At 40.0% G+C, this 18,282-nt stretch overlaps 1 protein-coding gene across 17 annotated transcripts in view; it reads left to right on the top strand.

Moving 5' to 3' along the window:
* LOC105492667 (nebulin) overlaps positions 1 to 18,282 on the top strand; it is a 224,230-nt gene that overhangs the window by 114,833 nt on the left and 91,115 nt on the right. For all 17 annotated transcript variants that reach the window (XM_071072745.1, XM_071072760.1, XM_071072759.1 and 14 more), the window contains exons 77-91: positions 279 to 590; positions 2,468 to 2,671; positions 4,041 to 4,145; positions 4,288 to 4,395; positions 4,783 to 5,094; positions 6,027 to 6,230; positions 7,128 to 7,232; positions 8,013 to 8,120; positions 9,825 to 10,136; positions 10,913 to 11,116; positions 11,996 to 12,100; positions 12,672 to 12,779; positions 13,911 to 14,222; positions 17,126 to 17,329; positions 17,687 to 17,791. In XM_071072745.1, coding sequence (XP_070928846.1) covers positions 279 to 590; positions 2,468 to 2,671; positions 4,041 to 4,145; positions 4,288 to 4,395; positions 4,783 to 5,094; positions 6,027 to 6,230; positions 7,128 to 7,232; positions 8,013 to 8,120; positions 9,825 to 10,136; positions 10,913 to 11,116; positions 11,996 to 12,100; positions 12,672 to 12,779; positions 13,911 to 14,222; positions 17,126 to 17,329; positions 17,687 to 17,791 — 2,808 coding nt within the window. The remainder of the gene's footprint in view (positions 1 to 278; positions 591 to 2,467; positions 2,672 to 4,040; positions 4,146 to 4,287; positions 4,396 to 4,782; positions 5,095 to 6,026; positions 6,231 to 7,127; positions 7,233 to 8,012; positions 8,121 to 9,824; positions 10,137 to 10,912; positions 11,117 to 11,995; positions 12,101 to 12,671; positions 12,780 to 13,910; positions 14,223 to 17,125; positions 17,330 to 17,686; positions 17,792 to 18,282) is intronic.

Below are 18,282 nucleotides of genomic sequence, written 5' to 3'. Positions count from 1 at the left end.
GTAAACTAAGCAGTGTGGTATAATGAGGAGGAAAAATATTAGGAACGAGAAGCTCTTCATTCTAGGCTCATGCTGCCACCTGCTTGTGGTGTGACTGTGCAAATCACTAAACCTCTGCTAGGTTCAGGTTTTGACTTTTAAAAATAGGGTTGATGATATTCACCTTTCTCCTTCACAATAGTTATGGGGAAAAGAAAAAGAAACAATATGTGTGTGAACCTATGAAACATGATTATGTAAGATGTTCTTGTCATTATACTCTTATCTCTTTTCTTTAGTACAAGTACAAGGAAGGCTACCGCAAACAGCTTGGCCACCACATTGGGGCCCGGAACATTGAGGATGACCCGAAGATGCTGTGGTCCATCCACGCGGCCAAGATCCAGAGTGACAGGGAGTACAAGAAAGACTTTGAGAAGTGGAAGACCAAGTTCAGCAGCCCAGTGGACATGCTAGGGATGGTTACGGCCAAGAAGTGTCAGATCCTTGTAAGCGACATAGATTACAGGCATCCCCTGCATGAATGGATCTGCCTGCCTGATCAGAACGATGTCATTCAGGCTCGGAAGGCCTATGACCTGCAGAGTGATGTGAGTGGCTCTAATATTCTTCAGTAATGGTTTAGAAAAGCATTCTAACTCTTTTGGCCATGGAATCTTTCCAGTCTGGTGAAACCTACAGACACCTCTTTAGGATAATGTTCTGAAATGCACAAAATAAAATATGTGTTTAATTTCAAAATAAACCAATCATATTGAAATATCATTATCAAAGTATTAAACCAAACCTGTAATGTGCTTTTCATTAACACATTAAGTAAAAAGTTCTAGCAGTGACTGTAATAACTAATTTCAAAGAAGTGATGAGCATAAATACTTTTAAGACATCAGCAACAACTCGTATTAGTCTGTTCTCACATTGCTAGAAAGAACTACCTGAGACTGGGTAATTTATGAAGAAAAGAGATTTAATTGACTCACAGTTCCATAGGCTGTACTGGAGCATGGCTGGAGAGGCCTCAGGAAACTTACAATCATGATGGAAGGTGAAGGGGAAGCAAGCACATCTTCACATGGCGGAACAGGAGAGAGAGAGCAAAGGGGGAAGTGCTACACACTTTTAAACACCCAGATCTCATGAGAATTCACTATCCAAGGGGGAAGTCCCCCTCCATGATCCAATCACCTACCGCCAGGCTCCTCCTCCAACATCGAGGATTACAATTCATCATGAGATCTGGATGAAGATGCAGAGCCAAACTATATCAAACTATAATAGGACATAAAAAGATTTGAGATTTCTAAAGCTGACAAAGTCAGGTATAGTGTGAATACTACTATAATGTAATACTTATAATGGAATGAAATGCTATATTTCAGTTAGAGGTTAATGAAAATGAGAGGATGTTACATATTTTTTCTATCGAAGTTCACTGATGCCAAGTTAAGAATTCATGTTCTAAACAACCTAATTTTCCAAATGAATCAATTGCATTATAATTTTGTGTCTATTTAACTTATAGGAATTATCTATTGTAACTTCTGAAAGGAAGTTTAAAAATGAATTATACCTATTAAGACAATTTGTCTAAGAAACCTGAGAACAATAGCTCCCTAGAAATATGTTAGACACTTCTGTTGTTGGCCAATAGAGTCCTTTGGAGACTCAAATATTACCTCATTGATATGGTAGCTCCTTGTTTTAATCAAGCTCTGATTAAATCAAGCACTTTTGGAAGAATGATAAAAGCAGTGACAGTTAAAAAAAGAGAGATTCCCCAAAAGCTATAAAAACAAAAAGAATTGTTACCCTTCCTTACAAGAAAAATTTCCCTTCAACCAATTGTTTATATTCAAAGAAGAAAATGAAAGAAAAAAAAATGTATTTGTTCACTTGAATTCTAATACAAGAAAGAGGATGGAGGATAAGATAAATATGAGTAAAAAGAGATGTACTCTTTGACTTGGAAGTGTGTACATAGAAACATACGAAAAAAGATGTCTTTTTATCCCCCAAAAAACACATTAATGCAACATGTGGTCAACCAGTAATGCACATTTCTTCTCTATATGCCAAGACAAGCTGTGAAAGCCACTGCCCAACAACATAGGAGCCAACTGTATTGCAACCCAGTACGGTTTCCATAAGAGGAAGTAGGGGCCATCAAATCAGAGAAGAAACACTTTGCTTCAGGAGGCAGGCAGTAATTTCCTTAAAGTAGTTTTGTATCGCTGAAAATGAATAGCATTAAAGAGATTTCTGTGAGTCTTTAAAACAGTAAATATTGGCTACCTTCAGGAGCCAGGCATTTAACTAGCCATTCTAAACCAAAGTAAAGCAATCCTGTGGGTCTTCCCAGAAATTTACGAAAATAAGATTCAGACTTATACATTATCCATGTATGTTAAGTCAGGCACCAGGCTGTCTAGGTGACATCTATAAATATTTGACATTATTTCATTTTCAGGCTATTTACAAATCTGACCTTGAGTGGCTGAGAGGAATAGGATGGGTTCCCATTGGCTCTGTAGAGGTCGAGAAGGTGAAGAGAGCTGGAGAAATCCTGAGTGACAGGAAGTATCGCCAGCCTAGAGACCAGCTCAAATTCACATGCATTGCAGACACTCCGGAAATTGTCCTCGCAAAGAATAATGCCCTGACAATGAGCAAGGTGAGTCTCCAGCTGTTTCCTGTTGCCAGAATCATACCTTCCACAGATTTGGCTCATAAAGTAGGAAATTCCCTAAGGGTTCCCTGAGAAAGGAGGTGTCATAGGCCTAATTCTCATGCAGCCCTTTAACAGAGCGTCTGCTTGAATTAAAGGTGACCCTGTGTGCTCTTCTCAATACCCTGCCCCCTAATTCTCTGAAGTCTAGGGATTTCTACTGTCTCATAGTTCTATAACTGAGATCCATCTTTGGATGTCTGAATAAGCCTGGAATGATTTCCCTGGAGTGATACAGTCACCCTTCTGAGCAGTGACCTGGAAACATCACAAATGCATTACCCTTCATTACACATTCTCCTAGGCAGAGCAGATTCAGGCCACTTACGTGTCTTTAGCCATCTGGTAAGGAATATAAGCCATTTTACATTTCATTCTGAGGCTGGGAAACACATAGTGTTTCATAGCAATGCTGGTATACATTCAAATTGGTTGCTTGGGTTGCTCCTCCACATTAGGTTATGGAAATCCACTTTTGAAAGCTAGCTGCTATTTCTGCTTTCAGTTTTATTACACAAGATAGATGATCATTTGTTTCATCCAAAGTTTCATCAATCTATTTTTATCCAATGCGTCAGCCCTTAATATGCATATTTTAGATTGACTTGAACTTGAATTCTCCAACACCTGCCTGGAAACCTTCCAATCATTAGGCTAGTACAATTGAGTGCTCAGTACAAATATGAAAGTGGCTTCAGACAGAAAACTCCAGAGTCTGGGGTATACAACTCCAGAAACTCTTTTATATCCATCAATAGCAACCATGATGATAACACCAATAGGAATCACCAAAAAATCGTTGAGTATCTGCTGTGACTTGGGCATTTTATATATGTTATGGATCATCTTCAAAAAATACTAAATAAAAAAGAAAGATTATCCCCCTCTCAGAAATGAGGAATGTGAAGGGTTATGTACCTTTCTCAAGATCACACAGCTTGGAAATAGTACAGTTGGGTTTGCACTTGGGATTGACTCTGAAGTCTAGGGATTTCTACTGTCTCATAGTTCTACAACTGAGCTCCATCTTTGGATGTCTGAATAAGCTTGTGATTCACTGGATGAAAAGAATCACTAATAGTAACCATTATATTGCATCATATTAATTATGAAACCATTGTACAGCTATTTAAATATTGCTATGTTTTACTTTCCCCATGACCCTTTTACTTCCCTCACCTCCCACAAGCATTAGAAAGAGCTATTGTATAGTTAAATGCAAGTTAAATTTGCTAACAACTGTAATGATGTTATTGGCTTTAACAAAAGGTCTTATACTCCTTCTCCCCATGCCCCACCCCGCCCTGCCCTGTAGCATTTATACACCGAAGCTTGGGATGCTGACAAAACCTCCATCCACGTGATGCCAGACACCCCAGAAATCCTGTTGGCCAAGAGTAATTCTGCCAATATCAGCCAAGTAAGAGATTTCCTGATTGTTGCTTAAACCTTTCTAAGAGTAATTAAAATGCTTTTTCCACTGTAACAGTTTCCTTTCTGGAACTGGCCTATTACCTTCCTCAAACACTCTTATTTTCTGTCATCTATTATCCCTTCCCTAGAAACTTTACACCAAGGGATGGGATGAATCAAAGATGAAGGACTATGATCTGAGAGCAGATGCTATTTCCATCAAAAGTGCCAAGGCCTCCAGGGACATTGCCAGTGACGTGAGTACCTTCCATCTAACCCTCTGTGGTCTCCACCATGCTGAACAACCCAGAGGGTGGCTGGTGGACCACACTCTGTAGTTATTTCCACATGTACCTTCCTGTCCTACTTCCTACCTCCCAAGACCATTCCCTTTGTTGTTACAGAGAATAAAAATACATTTTGGCATTATAGTTAGAGTTGCTACAGGGAATGCTTTCACCAATGAAGATACATGATTACAATTATTTTTATAACAGTATAAAACATTGCTTTTAAATATAATAGTTCAGAAATGCCAAAATATTTGTAAAATAAAATTCTTGTCCATTTCATGTTGTCTGTAATTGTCAGCATGAGCATGGTTTTAAAACTGCATGTCTCCATCTGTATTTCTGGCATTTTAGTACAAATACAAGGAAGCCTATGAGAAACAGAAAGGCCACCACATTGGAGCCCAGAGCATTGAAGATGATCCCAAGATTATGTGTGCCATACATGCAGGAAAAATTCAAAGTGAAAGGGAGTACAAGAAGGAATTCCAGAAGTGGAAGACCAAGTTCTCTAGCCCAGTGGACATGTTAGGCATTTTGCTGGCCAAGAAATGTCAGACTTTGGTCAGTGACATTGATTATCGCAATTACCTGCATCACTGGACATGCATGCCCGATCAAAACGACATTATCCAAGCAAAGAAGGCCTATGATCTGCAGAGTGATGTACGTAATATGAATTTTGGGAAAGGGGGAAGGAGAAGACGTACATTTGTTCATTGTCCAGTCAGTGCCTCTGTGGACAGCCCCCTGGGCCGTGCACTGCACAAACCCGGGGGTGGGGCTGGGGGGTACCATTCATATTGTTTAATATAAAATCCATCTTTAGTAGTTATGTAGTGGGAAGCAAAAATAGAGATGAGCCTTAGTGAGGTCATGTCCTTTTCTCCCCAGCCTAGATTCCAGAATTTTTTTTCCATGTCATTTGTAACTTCTGGCAATGAAAACATATTTCAGACAAATATAAATCATCTGAATGTTTTTAAAATAATTGATGCTATTATGCTAGCTCCAAAACACTAAACAGCATTTCCTTGGGTCAATATCACAGGATTAAAATGGAATCCAATTCAGCAAAATTTTTCTTTAAAAATTTTCAATTATAAAATTTTTTGAAATATCAAATAATTATATGAAATTCAGCATTATTACTATATGTTATTCATGGCTAGTATAAATAATTATGTTTTTGCAAATTACTTCTGTCATCAATGTTAAAAACCCTGAATCATGTGAGATCTCAGGTCTTACTTTTTTGGAAGTACAGTCTCCTGCATTTATCATCCCTTCAACCCCATGTGCTTTATTTTTCAGCTAAGGATTGGTATGTCTAACGCTTAAAATTTTTGTTGTTGTTGTTTTTTTTTTTTTTGAGATGGAGTTTCGCTCTTGTTGCCCAGGCTGGAGTGCAATGGCAAGATCTCGGCTCATTGCAACCTCTGCCTCCTGGGTTCAAGCGATTCTCCTGCCTCAGCCTCCCAAGTAGCTGGGATTACAGGCATGCGCCACCATGCCCGGATAATTTTTTATTTTTAGTATAGGTGGGGTTTCACTGTGTTGGTCAGAAATGGTATTTTTGTCTGACATCTTCTTTATAGAGTGTGTATAAGGCAGACCTGGAGTGGTTGCGTGGCATCGGCTGGATGCCAGAAGGCTCGGTGGAAATGAACAGAGTGAAGGTTGCTCAAGACCTCCTGAATGAAAGACTCTATAGGACACGACCAGAAGCTTTGTCATTCACCAGCATTGTTGACACTCCCGAAGTTGTCCTGGCAAAAGCCAATTCTCTGCAAATAAGTGAGGTAAGAACCATCCTACTATCAAGCTTTCCTGGTTCTGGGTTCTGTTTTCCAATGATACCACCCAAACCGAGTCCATAGACTGGACTTCTTCAAAGAATTTTGGTGAGAGGAGCAACTCTAAAAATGTCTTCACTAGTGAAGGCACACTGAAAATGGAACTGTGACCAACACCAACAGGCCTTTCTTCTACCACACATACACACTTTGAAGCACTGCAATGAAAAGGTCACTCCATGGCAACTCAGGAACACAAATATTTGTTGACCTCATATTAAATACTGAGACATGTAGTGTCATGCTACGTAATAATAGAACATTGTATTAGTCCCGATTCTCTAGAGAAACAGAACCAATAGGGTGTGTGTGTGTGTGTGTGTGTGTGTGTGTGTGTGTGTGTGTACACACACACACACAGAAAGAGACAGACTTTAAGGAATTGGCTCCTGAGATCATAAAGGCTGGCAAGTCCAAAGCCTGCAGGGTAAGCCAACCGGCTGGAGACTGAGGGATGTGTTGCAATTCAAACCCAAAGGCCATCTGCTGGCAGAATTCCTTTTTACGGGGGAGGTTTGTCTTTTCTATCAAGGTCTTCAACTAATTAGATGAGGCTCACCCACATCATGAAGGGTAGTCTGCTTTACTTGGAATCTACTGATTTAAATGTTAACTTCATTCTAACAATACTTTCACACAAACACCTAAAATAATGTTTGACTAAATGTCTGGGTACTGTGCCCCAGCCAAGTTGACACATAAAATTAACCATTATAAACATATGTAAAAACATTTTTCCAGATTGAGTAGTTAGTCAAGGCTTACATTAGCTAACTATTAGCTAAACAGTAGCTAAGACTTAATGTTTCAGATATTGATTTCCCGTTTCCCTTCTCTCCACAGAAACTGTATCAAGAAGCCTGGAATAAAGATAAAAGCAACATCACCATTCCTTCTGATACTCCGGAGATGCTGCAGGCCCACATCAATGCCTTGCAAATCAGCAATGTAAGTGGCACGAACATGAAGTGTAGAAGCCTTTATAGGCAATATCTGTCCGCTCATGGAGAGTGTTACAGCAGACAAATTACCTACCTTGCAATGTTTGTGGCTTTTGGTGCTAGACATTTTCTCTTTAGCTACCAGTCCCAATGCAATATGAATGGAATTCCTCTCTCTTAACTGTGTGCTTGGGTACACCACTGGGTGCCTAGACTGCAGGAGTTGGGACACCTGAATCCTTTTGGTGTCCTCCTTCACTCTTAACAGTCTCTGTTATCATCTTAGGTTTTTTAAATTGATCCAGGACTTTATCATTTGACATCAAGGCCATAAGAAAGACAAAAGACCATTTTTAATTACATCCAAATGGCAGGCTATATATGATATCTATGTCACAACCCTTTAGCAGAAACTTCTGAAGTCAAAGGGCAAAATTAGGGGGAGAAAAATCTTATCAGATCTTACCCGATACCTTGATAAAGGTTCTCTGGCTTCCCCACTAATCCTTAGGTTCCATGTACTTGTAGTGGGATATTTTCAAACGCATACCATATTGTGATGGATGCAAATATTCAAACATTAATAGAGTTTGATGTTTAGCTTTGAAATTTTAACCGGAAGTATCCTGTACACCACAAAGGAAATGGACAACAACCAGAAGAACCCGGAAATGAATGCTTTTTTCTTATACTGAGTACATTACAGTATGATTTATATTATGACAAATTTGAGTATATTTGCTTAGTTTTCCATTCTTGTAAACAAACCTATATTTTCCCCCTATAGAAACTCTACCAAAAAGACTGGAATGAGTCCAAGCAGAAAGGCTATGACATAAGGGCAGATGCCATTGAAATCAAGCATGCCAAAGCCTCCAGAGAAATTGCCAGTGAGGTACGCTTCCTTCTTTTTTCTTGCGGTTTTTCTCCTCTACAAAACAAGCAGGGAGACTATTTTTCAAGAATTTTGTGTTTAAAAAAAATCTGTGTAAATAATTGCATCTCATCCTGTGTTAGAAGCTTTCTCTATTTGAAAATACTAAAATGGAATGGAAAACATTAAAGTTAGCATAGATGAGGTATATGTGTAAATTTACTTTGATACTGTTACAAAGTAGAAACAAAACATCATGAAGAGTCTGTATTAAATTCCTGGGAAAATTCAGGGCCCAGTACAATGTCATTTTATCTCTAAAATATTTCTGACATTCTCCACAAATATAAATCACAGATGATAGTTTCATATAAGACTTAAGACTGAAATCACATTTATATGCAAGATTTTATACTGGAGGCTTATGTAGAATACTCTTAGTAATCTTTTGAAGTTCATTTAATTCTAATTTTAAAACTTACTAGTGGTCAAAATAATTATGCTACCAGCTGGGCATGGTGGCTCACGCCTGTAATCCCAGCACTTTGGGAAGCTGAGGCAGGCAGATCACCTGAGGTCAGGAGTTCAAGACCAGCCTGGCCAACATGGTGAAACCTCGTCTCTACTAAAAATACAAACAAACAAACAGATTAGCTGGGCTTTGTGACAGGAGCCTGTAATCCCAGCTACTCAGGAGGCTGAGGCAGGAGAATCGCTTGAACCCGGGAGGCAGAGGTTGCAGTGAGATCGCACCATTGCACTCCAACCTGGGCAACAGGAGTGAAACTGCATCTCAATAAAAATAAAATAATTATGCTACCAAGCCTACCCTGCCCCCAGCTCCAACTCTTTAAGTCACCTTGTTCCCTTTCTCTGAGTTCTTCTCTGCTTTTTGTCATGTAGCTGCTTGTTTCCTCCTCCTCATTCTTCATTTTTGCCTCTAATAACCATAGCTGGTCCACGTTATCTGCTTTATTCCCAGTTTTCTCTCTCTTTGTTCAAACTTGCCTACGTTGTCCAAACATAGGAAAGAAACAGAAACCATCTTACCCTAGTCCTAAGACACTCATCAGATGGAAACTCTTGTCCACAGAACTTTTGTTGTTATCTTCTGATTCAAGCTACAACCTTGCTTTCCGTCCTTGAAACATGCATCTTTCGTATCTGTTTCCAAAAACACACACATGTGACCTCTCCGTACCTGAGGTTCCTTCAGTTCTCTTAGGAGATCATTTGACCTAATGTTGCACTTGTCAGGGAAACTTGGTCATGGAGATTATCACTTGTGCCTTGTTTTCCCCACCTGGAATATATGTTAATAATAGTATCTACCTCATAGAGACATTGTGACAATGAACTGTGATCATAATTGCCGCCAGTCAATGATTTTTTGACCGAAAAACACAGTAGTTTCACAGGGATCTACCCAACACATTTGAAGTAGTCATAATAGTGTCTGGCATAGAGTAATTACTTAGTAAATGTTAGCTATTGTTTTTATTACTCTTGTTCACCATACCATCTCCTGATTTACTCATGTCCTCTCTGAAACTGCCTAAAATCGTATTATCTAACTCCTTTAATGTGAACTGAAATGTATAATGACGGCCAATGTTGAGCCAATTTATACCAAGGCTGAGAAAACATTCTGAAACCATTTAAAGAAAACCCCTCTTAATACATTATTTTCATATGTCTTTTTTATCTGACTTCTTACTACTTTAGTACAAATACAAAGAAGGTTACCGTAAGCAACTGGGCCACCACGTGGGTTTCCGGACCCTACAAGATGACCCCAAGTTGGTGTGGTCTATACATGCTGCCAAGATCCAGAGTGAGAGAGAATATAAGAAAGCTTATGAGAAGTCCAAAGGAATTCACAACACACCGTTGGACATGATGTCAATTGTTCAAGCCAAGAAATGCCAGGTCCTGGTTAGCGACATTGATTATCGCAATTATCTGCACCAGTGGACGTGTCTGCCAGATCAGAACGACGTGATCCAGGCCAAGAAAGCCTATGACCTGCAGAGCGATGTGCGTATATTATCACCAGACCCTGGGGAGATGTGTATTTGTGTGTTTAATCCCAGTGCATTCCCCAGAGGCATAATTTAAATGGTAATCTTAATAGAACCTAACATATTCTGTACAATTCATGGTAGCAGAGTTTTCCCCAAACATTTTCTATCTTAAAGAGGACTCCTCCTTATGGTAGCAAGACCTTATTCACCGAGATGAAAATCAGTCTCTTATTCTATGTAATTAGGTAGAAAATATCAGTTGCAGCTGCTCTGAGCCATTACCTTCGCATAATCAGATGTATATTTCAGAAGTAGATGTAAGCATAAGGAAATGTTGGATTTCATGTTTACTTGACACAGAAAAAGACAGAGATGGGGGACAGGGTGGATATAGATATAGGTATGTATTTTTTTTCTCATTATGCATACATCTAAGGTTCTTTACCTCCTAAAATCCAACTGATGTTATTCCCAGTGGTACATAAAAGGCAGACTTCAAGTGATGAGTATAGAAACTAATCCAAGCATACAAAGTTACGTGCCATTGCTGGCTGCCATTCCACCAAGTGCCACTTGTGAGCCCTGTTCCAATTCCTGCAGGATACTCTAAACTTCTCCTGTGTGTGCCATAGAGATAACACCCAATATTAACATTTAATGTTGATCCTTGAGTTTTATGAGACTAGCCAGCTAACTGATTTAAATAGAGGTGGTGTGTGGTTTGCAAGCATCGAACTCCTATAGGCAACTTTGACTCTTCCCCACTCTGTGTTCCTATCCTTCATGTAGAACTTGTACAAGTCAGACCTGGAATGGCTGAAGGGTATCGGATGGTTGCCAGAGGGTTCTGTGGAAGTGATGAGAGTGAAGAATGCCCAGAATCTCTTGAATGAAAGGTTGTATCGTATAAAGCCTGAGGCCCTCAAATTTACCAGCATTGTTGACACCCCGGAAGTAATCCAGGCAAAGATCAATGCTGTACAGATTAGTGAGGTAAGCCCAGGTGGATGATGTTTTCAGACAAATGGAAGAAATCTCAGTCAAGAAGAATTTTAAACGTGAACTTCAGACTCTTCATGTCAGCGTCAGGATCTGAAACACGCATGTATCCAGATAGATCTTTGTGTAGTCAATCTCTTAGCAGCCACTGCATCTCATTTGCTTTGCTAAGTGTTTGGTCAATGCACATGTGGTGGGCATCTTCATGTTCTGCACACCCTGATACACACTTTGATCACATTTGGAGATCCAGACCGTGATACAGGCCCACCACTTAGTGCTATAATCACAAAATTGCCACTTCTTCGTTGCTTGAAATAGGTTGAGAAGTCTAGGGACAACCCCAATATTAGACATTATGGCAGTTGTTCAGACCAAAAACATCTAGGTCCCGCATAGCAATGGGGATCATCAGAGCTATCTGCAATGTGGAGTCACCCATCAGATAATTAGATGTGAGTAAATGGAAAAGGATTAATTTTACTACCATATTTCTGACTCATTTTAAATTATGTTGTATCACACGTAAATGTGTTCCTTTTGAAGTCACTATTGGCACCTTTTAAATAAAAGTGCAAATGAGGCCAGGTGCAGTGGCTTATGCCACGTATAATCTACGTTTATATCGGAGAACATCCAAAAGGAACTTTTCATTTTACTTATTATTTAAATATAAAATTAGATTTGCTGATTTAATCTTACTTAAAAATTTTAATTTACTTACAATGTTAGTTTTAATTTATTATAAAATTCACTTATAATTTGATTCATCATCCATTTATTCTAGTATGTTTTATGACTTTTATAATTTCGTTTATGTGGTGATTGACTTATTCACTAATCAACCATTCCACTGTTTTTCATTTTTACCAGCCATTGTATCGCGATGCCTGGGAGAAAGAGAAGGCTAATGTGAACGTGCCGGCTGACACTCCCTTGATGCTGCAATCCAAAATCAATGCTCTGCAGATCAGCAATGTAAGGCAGCACACATCGTTTGCTTTTCAGAGTGCTCTCTGCCTAACCAGACCTTTTATCATATACCCCAAAGAGAGTTTGGCAAAAGGCATTTTATTCCCATTCCTTTTATTTCTAGTCTTTAAGTTAATAAGTAGCTGTGTGGGTCTGCATGTGTCTGTATACCGTACATCTCAATGTTTGTTGGAAGGAAAAATGGAATGGTTTCTCCAAAAACACAGCATAAAACTTATAGATACACATAGAATAATATCTAGTTCTCATTTTTTAGTAGGCCATCCATCATTGCTTTTTCCTTGTAAAAGCCAAACAATATATATTTTTTTCTGATTTTTACATGAGTTATTATCTCCTAAGTTTCCTTCTTCAAAAAATAATTATTGGGAGAGAGCTTTACTAAAAGTCATTAAAAATCTACTGGAATTCAAGCTCAATATGAAACCAGACTCTTTTACAAATCTTAAGGAGAGATTAATGTTCAGTGTAACTGTTACTATTTTAATATACATCAGTAACGCTGACTCAGTTGCGCCCTCTTCAGATTGACTGTGATATTGCACTCTGTTTTCAGAAACACTACCAGCAAGCTTGGGAAGATGTCAAGATGACTGGTTATGACTTGCGAGCAGATGCCATTGGGATCCAGCATGCCAAGGCTTCCAGGGATATTGCCAGTGATGTAAGAGCTCCTCCTTGCCCAACTGGAACAAACACTAACTAGTAGAAACAGAGGGAGTTTAACTTAATGCCCTTTGAATTATATTTAAATGGATTGGGTCATCGTTATTAGTATATTTTTAAATCCTAAATCCAAGAACCACTCTTACAATTTGAGGATCCTTTTGAATCTATGTTTGGTTCTGCAACTCTTACATTTAAGCACAGATTTTGATTTTCTTTTCAATATCTTCACAATATCACTTAATTTACAAGTACTTAAAGAGATTCAATTTCATAGTACAAAGAATTCTGTTGTTACTCAAAGTGTGGCATGCATACTACTGGTGGTTCATATAATAATTTTATGTAGTACATGCACAAGTTTTTTTTTTAAATAGTTATATGGCTGTTTTAATGTGTGCTAGAAAAAAAATTTTTTTCCCCATTTAGGTAGGGTTATACATTTTAAAATAAAATTTTAAAATAAGTTTATAATTAAAAATTATTTCAGGCCGGGCACGGTGGTTCATGCCTGTAATCCCAGCACTTTGGGAGGCCAAGGCTGGTGGATCACTTGAGGTCAGGAGTTCGAGACCAGCCTGGACAACATGGTGAAACCCTGTTTTTACTAAAAATACAAAAATTAGCCGGGCATGGTGGTGGATGCCTGTAATCCCAGCTACTCGGGAGGCTGAGGCAGGAGAGTCACTTGAACCCGGAAGGCGGAGGTTGCAAGTGAGCCGAGATTGCGCCGCTGCACTCCAGCCTGGGCAACAGAGTGAGACTCCATCTCAAAAAACAAAACAAAACAAAAAATACATATTTCAACAAAGAATTAATTTGATTTAAAGTAATAAGAAGTACAATTGGTACTTGTGTGTGACAAAACATCCGAAGGTGGGCCAGGCTATATTGGGAGATAATCCAGCAACACGGTTCTTGTCTAAGAGGTGCTCTCAATGTTTTCATGCACGTAGACATAGAAGACAAACCAGTGTATCAAAACTTACGGCTTGAATTTAAATCAAAACAGTATTCCCCCCTCCCCAAGAAAAGGTAAACTAAGGGAGATGGAGTTATTTTGAGTAGGCTCTCTAGAAAAAGTGGGTTCGGAAAAATTACTCTTCTATTTTCTGTTCACATCTACCAGTATCTGTACAAAACTGCTTATGAGAAACAGAAAGGCCATTACATTGGATGTCGCAGTGCGAAGGAAGACCCTAAACTGGTTTGGGCAGCAAATGTGTTGAAGATGCAGAATGACAGGCTGTACAAAAAGGCCTACAACGACCACAAAGCCAAGATCTCCATCCCTGGGGACATGGTGTCCATCAACGCTGCCAAAGAAGGTCAGGCACTAGCAAGTGATGTGGACTACCGCCAGTACCTGCACCAGTGGTCTTGCCTTCCCGACCAGAATGATGTGATCCAAGCCAGGAAAGCCTACGACCTGCAGAGCGACGTAAGTGTGTCCCCAGGAAACAAGCCCCCCACTGCTTTGCCTGATGGCTTCTTCCAATGCTCTGAAAACACAACTCTCTGTACGTAGGCACTCTACTGTATTATTATTTTATCAGAATTATTAATTGCCTACCTACAGCCAGGTTTCTTCAGAAAGTTTTCATTGGTAAAGGTGCTACCAGAATTTTCCTATAGATTTGTTCATGTGTACAGTGTTTGCAGTTTCTTACTTTTTTTTTTTTTTTTTTTTTTTTGAGACAGAGTCTTGCTCTGTCGCCCAGGCTGGAGTGCAGTGGTGCAATCTCAGCTCACTGCAACCTCCGCCTCCTGGGTTCAAGCGATTTTCCTGCATCAGCCTCCCAAGTAGCTGGGATTACAGGCATGTGCCGCCACACCTGGCTAATTTTTGTATTTTTAGTAGAGACAAGTTTTCGCCATGTTGGCCAGGCTGGTCTTGAACTCCTGACCTCAGGTGATCCACCCATCTCAGCCTCCCAAAGTTCTGGGATTACAGATTTGAGCCACCGTGCCCAGCCTGTGAGCCACTGCGCCCAGCCTTGCCCTCCCTTCCTCCCTCCTTCCCTTCCCTTCCCTTCCCTTCCCTTCCCTTCCCTTCCCTTCCTTCGTCTCACCCTGTCACCCAGGCTGGAGTGCAGTGGTGTGATCTCCGCTCACTGCAACCTCTGTCTCCCAGGTTCAAGTGATTCTCCTGCCTCAACCTCCCAAGTAGCTGGGATCACAAGCACATGCCACAAACTCAGCTGATTTTTGTATTTTTTAGGAGAGGCAGGATTGCATCATGTTGGCCAGGCTGGTCTCAAACCCCTGACCTCAGGTGATCCACCTTTCTCGGCCTCCCAAAGTGCTGGAGCAGTTTCTTAAACAAAAGAATACGCATAGTCATTCAGTTATGTATCAAAGAAGGGCAGGACCGTCTTCCTTCAACTTAATTTGAAAAGTTAGCAGCACATTCCAGACCACTTGTTTCCTTTAACTTGAAGTTCTTCACAATGTGGTCTCTCATTAACTCACCTGAGGCATTTTTAGATTTATTCGTATTTTCTGCCCTTCAAACTTTTAGAAATGATGGATTCCAGAAGGTTATTTATTTCCTGTATAGAATGGATAACTTAAAAATGATCTGACCTTGGTTCCCTTAAGCTTCCAGAGATACTTTTTTATGATGAATGAGTTCATTACAGGAAGGCATGCTCATCACTTAAAATGCATTGCCAAGTGGTGGATTTAAGACAGTTTCTGGAGACCAAAATTGTGGAACTAGTGATCGAATTCCTAATCATCCTTTTAAAAATACTTATTAAACACACTGTGTGCCAGGCATTGTGCTAAGCACTAAAGATACAATGGTGAATAAAGAAGAAGAAAAAACATGACATGGGGCTGGGCACGGTAGCTCACACCTGTAATCCCAGCACTTTGGGGAGGCTGAGGTGGGCGGATCACAAGGCCCAGAGTTCAAGACCAGCCTGACCAACATGGTGAAACCCTGTCTCCACTAAAAACAAACATTAGCCTGGCATGGTGGCATGTGCCTGTAATCCCAGCTACTCGGGAGGCTGAGGCAGGAGAATTGTTTGAACCCAGGAGGCAGAGGTTGCAGTGAGCCAAGATTGTGCCACTGCACTCCAGCTGGGCGGCAGAGTGAGACTCCATCTCAAGAACAAACAAAAAACATGACAGCCCCTGACTTTAGAGAGTTCACATTGATAACTGAGACCTAGATGTTCATTAAAGAATAAAAATGGAGTGTCTGAGAGTGATCCATGGTGCTATGAAAAGAGATCGAGAAAGTTCTTCTGAGAAGGCACTGATTTTATAGAGATATGAAGGAAGAACAGAAGTTGGGTCAGTTAGGAGGACATGGGGCATTCCTTCAGGGTGACCAACATGTTTAAAGAGGGATAATGAGACTACGAATTGAAAGACGGGCTGTGGGATCAGGACACACAGGGCCAATGGAAGTACAGATGACACGAGGTTGAAAGAATAGGTGGGGACTGGTGCCAGACCATTCATCCCCTTCTAGTCTGTGTCAGGGATTTTGATGTTTATCCCAATGGGAAGCCATAGGATAGGGGGAATGTTGTGACATCGGATTTGAATTCTGAATTTTGAAAAGATCATTCTGGCTGCTGTGTGGAGAACTTACTAGAAAGTGCATTATTGTTGCTTTCAAGTCCACATTGGTAATGGTATGATGATTGCCTAAATATTATTCAAAAGTCTTCCATGCACTCCCTCAGAGAGCTGCTTCTGCATCACTTTGCCTTTTAGAATGCATGTGGGCACTTCCCACAGACCCTTGCCACAGAAAACCAAGCAAAATAAAATGCCATTGTGCATTTGAGGAATTATGTTTGCCAGGCTAGTGCTCTGTTTTAATTATTGTTTGTGGAAGATAAAATATAAGAGGCCTGGCATAGTGGCTCACTCTTGTAATCCCAGCATTTTGGGAGGCCAAGGCGGGCGGATCACCTGAGGTCAGGGGTTTGAGACAAGCCTGGCTAACATGGTGAAACTCTGTCTCTACTAAAAAAAATACAAAAATTAACCAGGCGTGGTGGCATGTGCCTGTAGTCTTAGCTACTAGGGAGGCTGAGGCAGGAGAATTGCTTGAACTCGGGAGGCGGAGGTTGCAGTGAGCCGAGATCATGCCATTGCACTCCAGCCTGGGTGACAGAATGAGATTCTGTCTCAAAAAAAAAAATATATATATATATGTTTATGTTTTATATATGTATATCTTTTATGTTATATATATTTTTTATGATATACACGTGTGTGTGTGTGTATATATATATATATAACATAAAAACTGTCATTTTACCACACACATACACAACAAAACACAAACCCTGCTTCTACCTATGTTTTCTTTTTCAGGCCCTCTACAAGGCTGACTTGGAGTGGTTGCGTGGCATTGGCTGGATGCCCCAAGGGTCTCCTGAAGTATTGAGAGTCAAAAATGCCCAGGAGATCCTTTGTGACAGTGTCTATCGGACGCCTGTGGTGAACCTTAAGTACACAAGCATTGTAGACACACCTGATGTGGTCCTTGCTAAATCAAATGCTGAAAATATTAGTATTGTAAGTTAGTTTTTTTCTGTTAAAATTGAACATGCCATAAATACATGAGAAATAATAAACCTGGTAATCTATTTTAGAATAGTAATAACTTTGTTAATAACAAAAGTTTTATTAAGTAATACTGACAGTATTGTCTTGGTTTGCTTATTAATTTTAAGGAAAAACTCAAAGTATTAATAAAAGGAAATAATACAAATCTTATGCCAAATTTGAGTAACTTATGTGAAAAGATTCCAGAAATCTTTGCCCTAACGTGAAAAGGTTTTAGATCAAATCCAAAAGAAAATTAAAGTTGTGTACTGGGACTAGTGACATGAAATTTTGAAGTAATCTTGTTGTTATTGTTTCTTTCCACAGCCAAAGTACAGAGAGGTTTGGGACAAGGATAAAACTTCAGTCCACATAATGCCAGATACTCCAGAAATTAACCTCGCTAGAGCAAATGCTCTTAATGTGAGCAATGTAAGTACCACAACAGACTCTTTTGTCTGGAAAGTTACCCAGTCAGGGCTATACTATGACCATGGAAGGGAGGGAAGATGGCCTTGGTGGGGTGGGGAAGGCTCCTTGCAGTCAGCCCTTGACTAGGACTGAGGCAAAGAAGAGATCCCTGGTGATTCACTGGGAAGGCCAGTTACTGGTGAGTCAATATCTTCATGACAAAAGTCTTCTTGGTTGTCCTTTGTGAATAAGGGGACAAAGAAGGTGAAAGAGGAATGAAGAGATGCACAAACAAGAAAGGAGAATTAATGATAGACTCAGATAAACTCAAAATAATTATAATTCTTTTTTTTTTTTTTTTTTTGAGACGGAGCCTTGCTCTGTCGCCCAGGCTGGAGTGCAGTGGCACGATCTTGACTCACTGCAAGCCCCGCCTCCCGGGTTTACCATTCTCCTGCCTCAGTCTCCCGAGTAGCTGGGACTACAGGCACCCGCCACTACGCCCGGCTAAT

The sequence above is a fragment of the Macaca nemestrina genome, chromosome 11, assembly GCF_043159975.1.
Source record: "Macaca nemestrina isolate mMacNem1 chromosome 11, mMacNem.hap1, whole genome shotgun sequence".
NCBI classification, from domain to species: Eukaryota; Metazoa; Chordata; class Mammalia; order Primates; family Cercopithecidae; genus Macaca; species Macaca nemestrina.
Note: the sequence above shows the minus strand (reverse complement) of the source record. Positions and strands in the feature narration are given on the sequence as shown.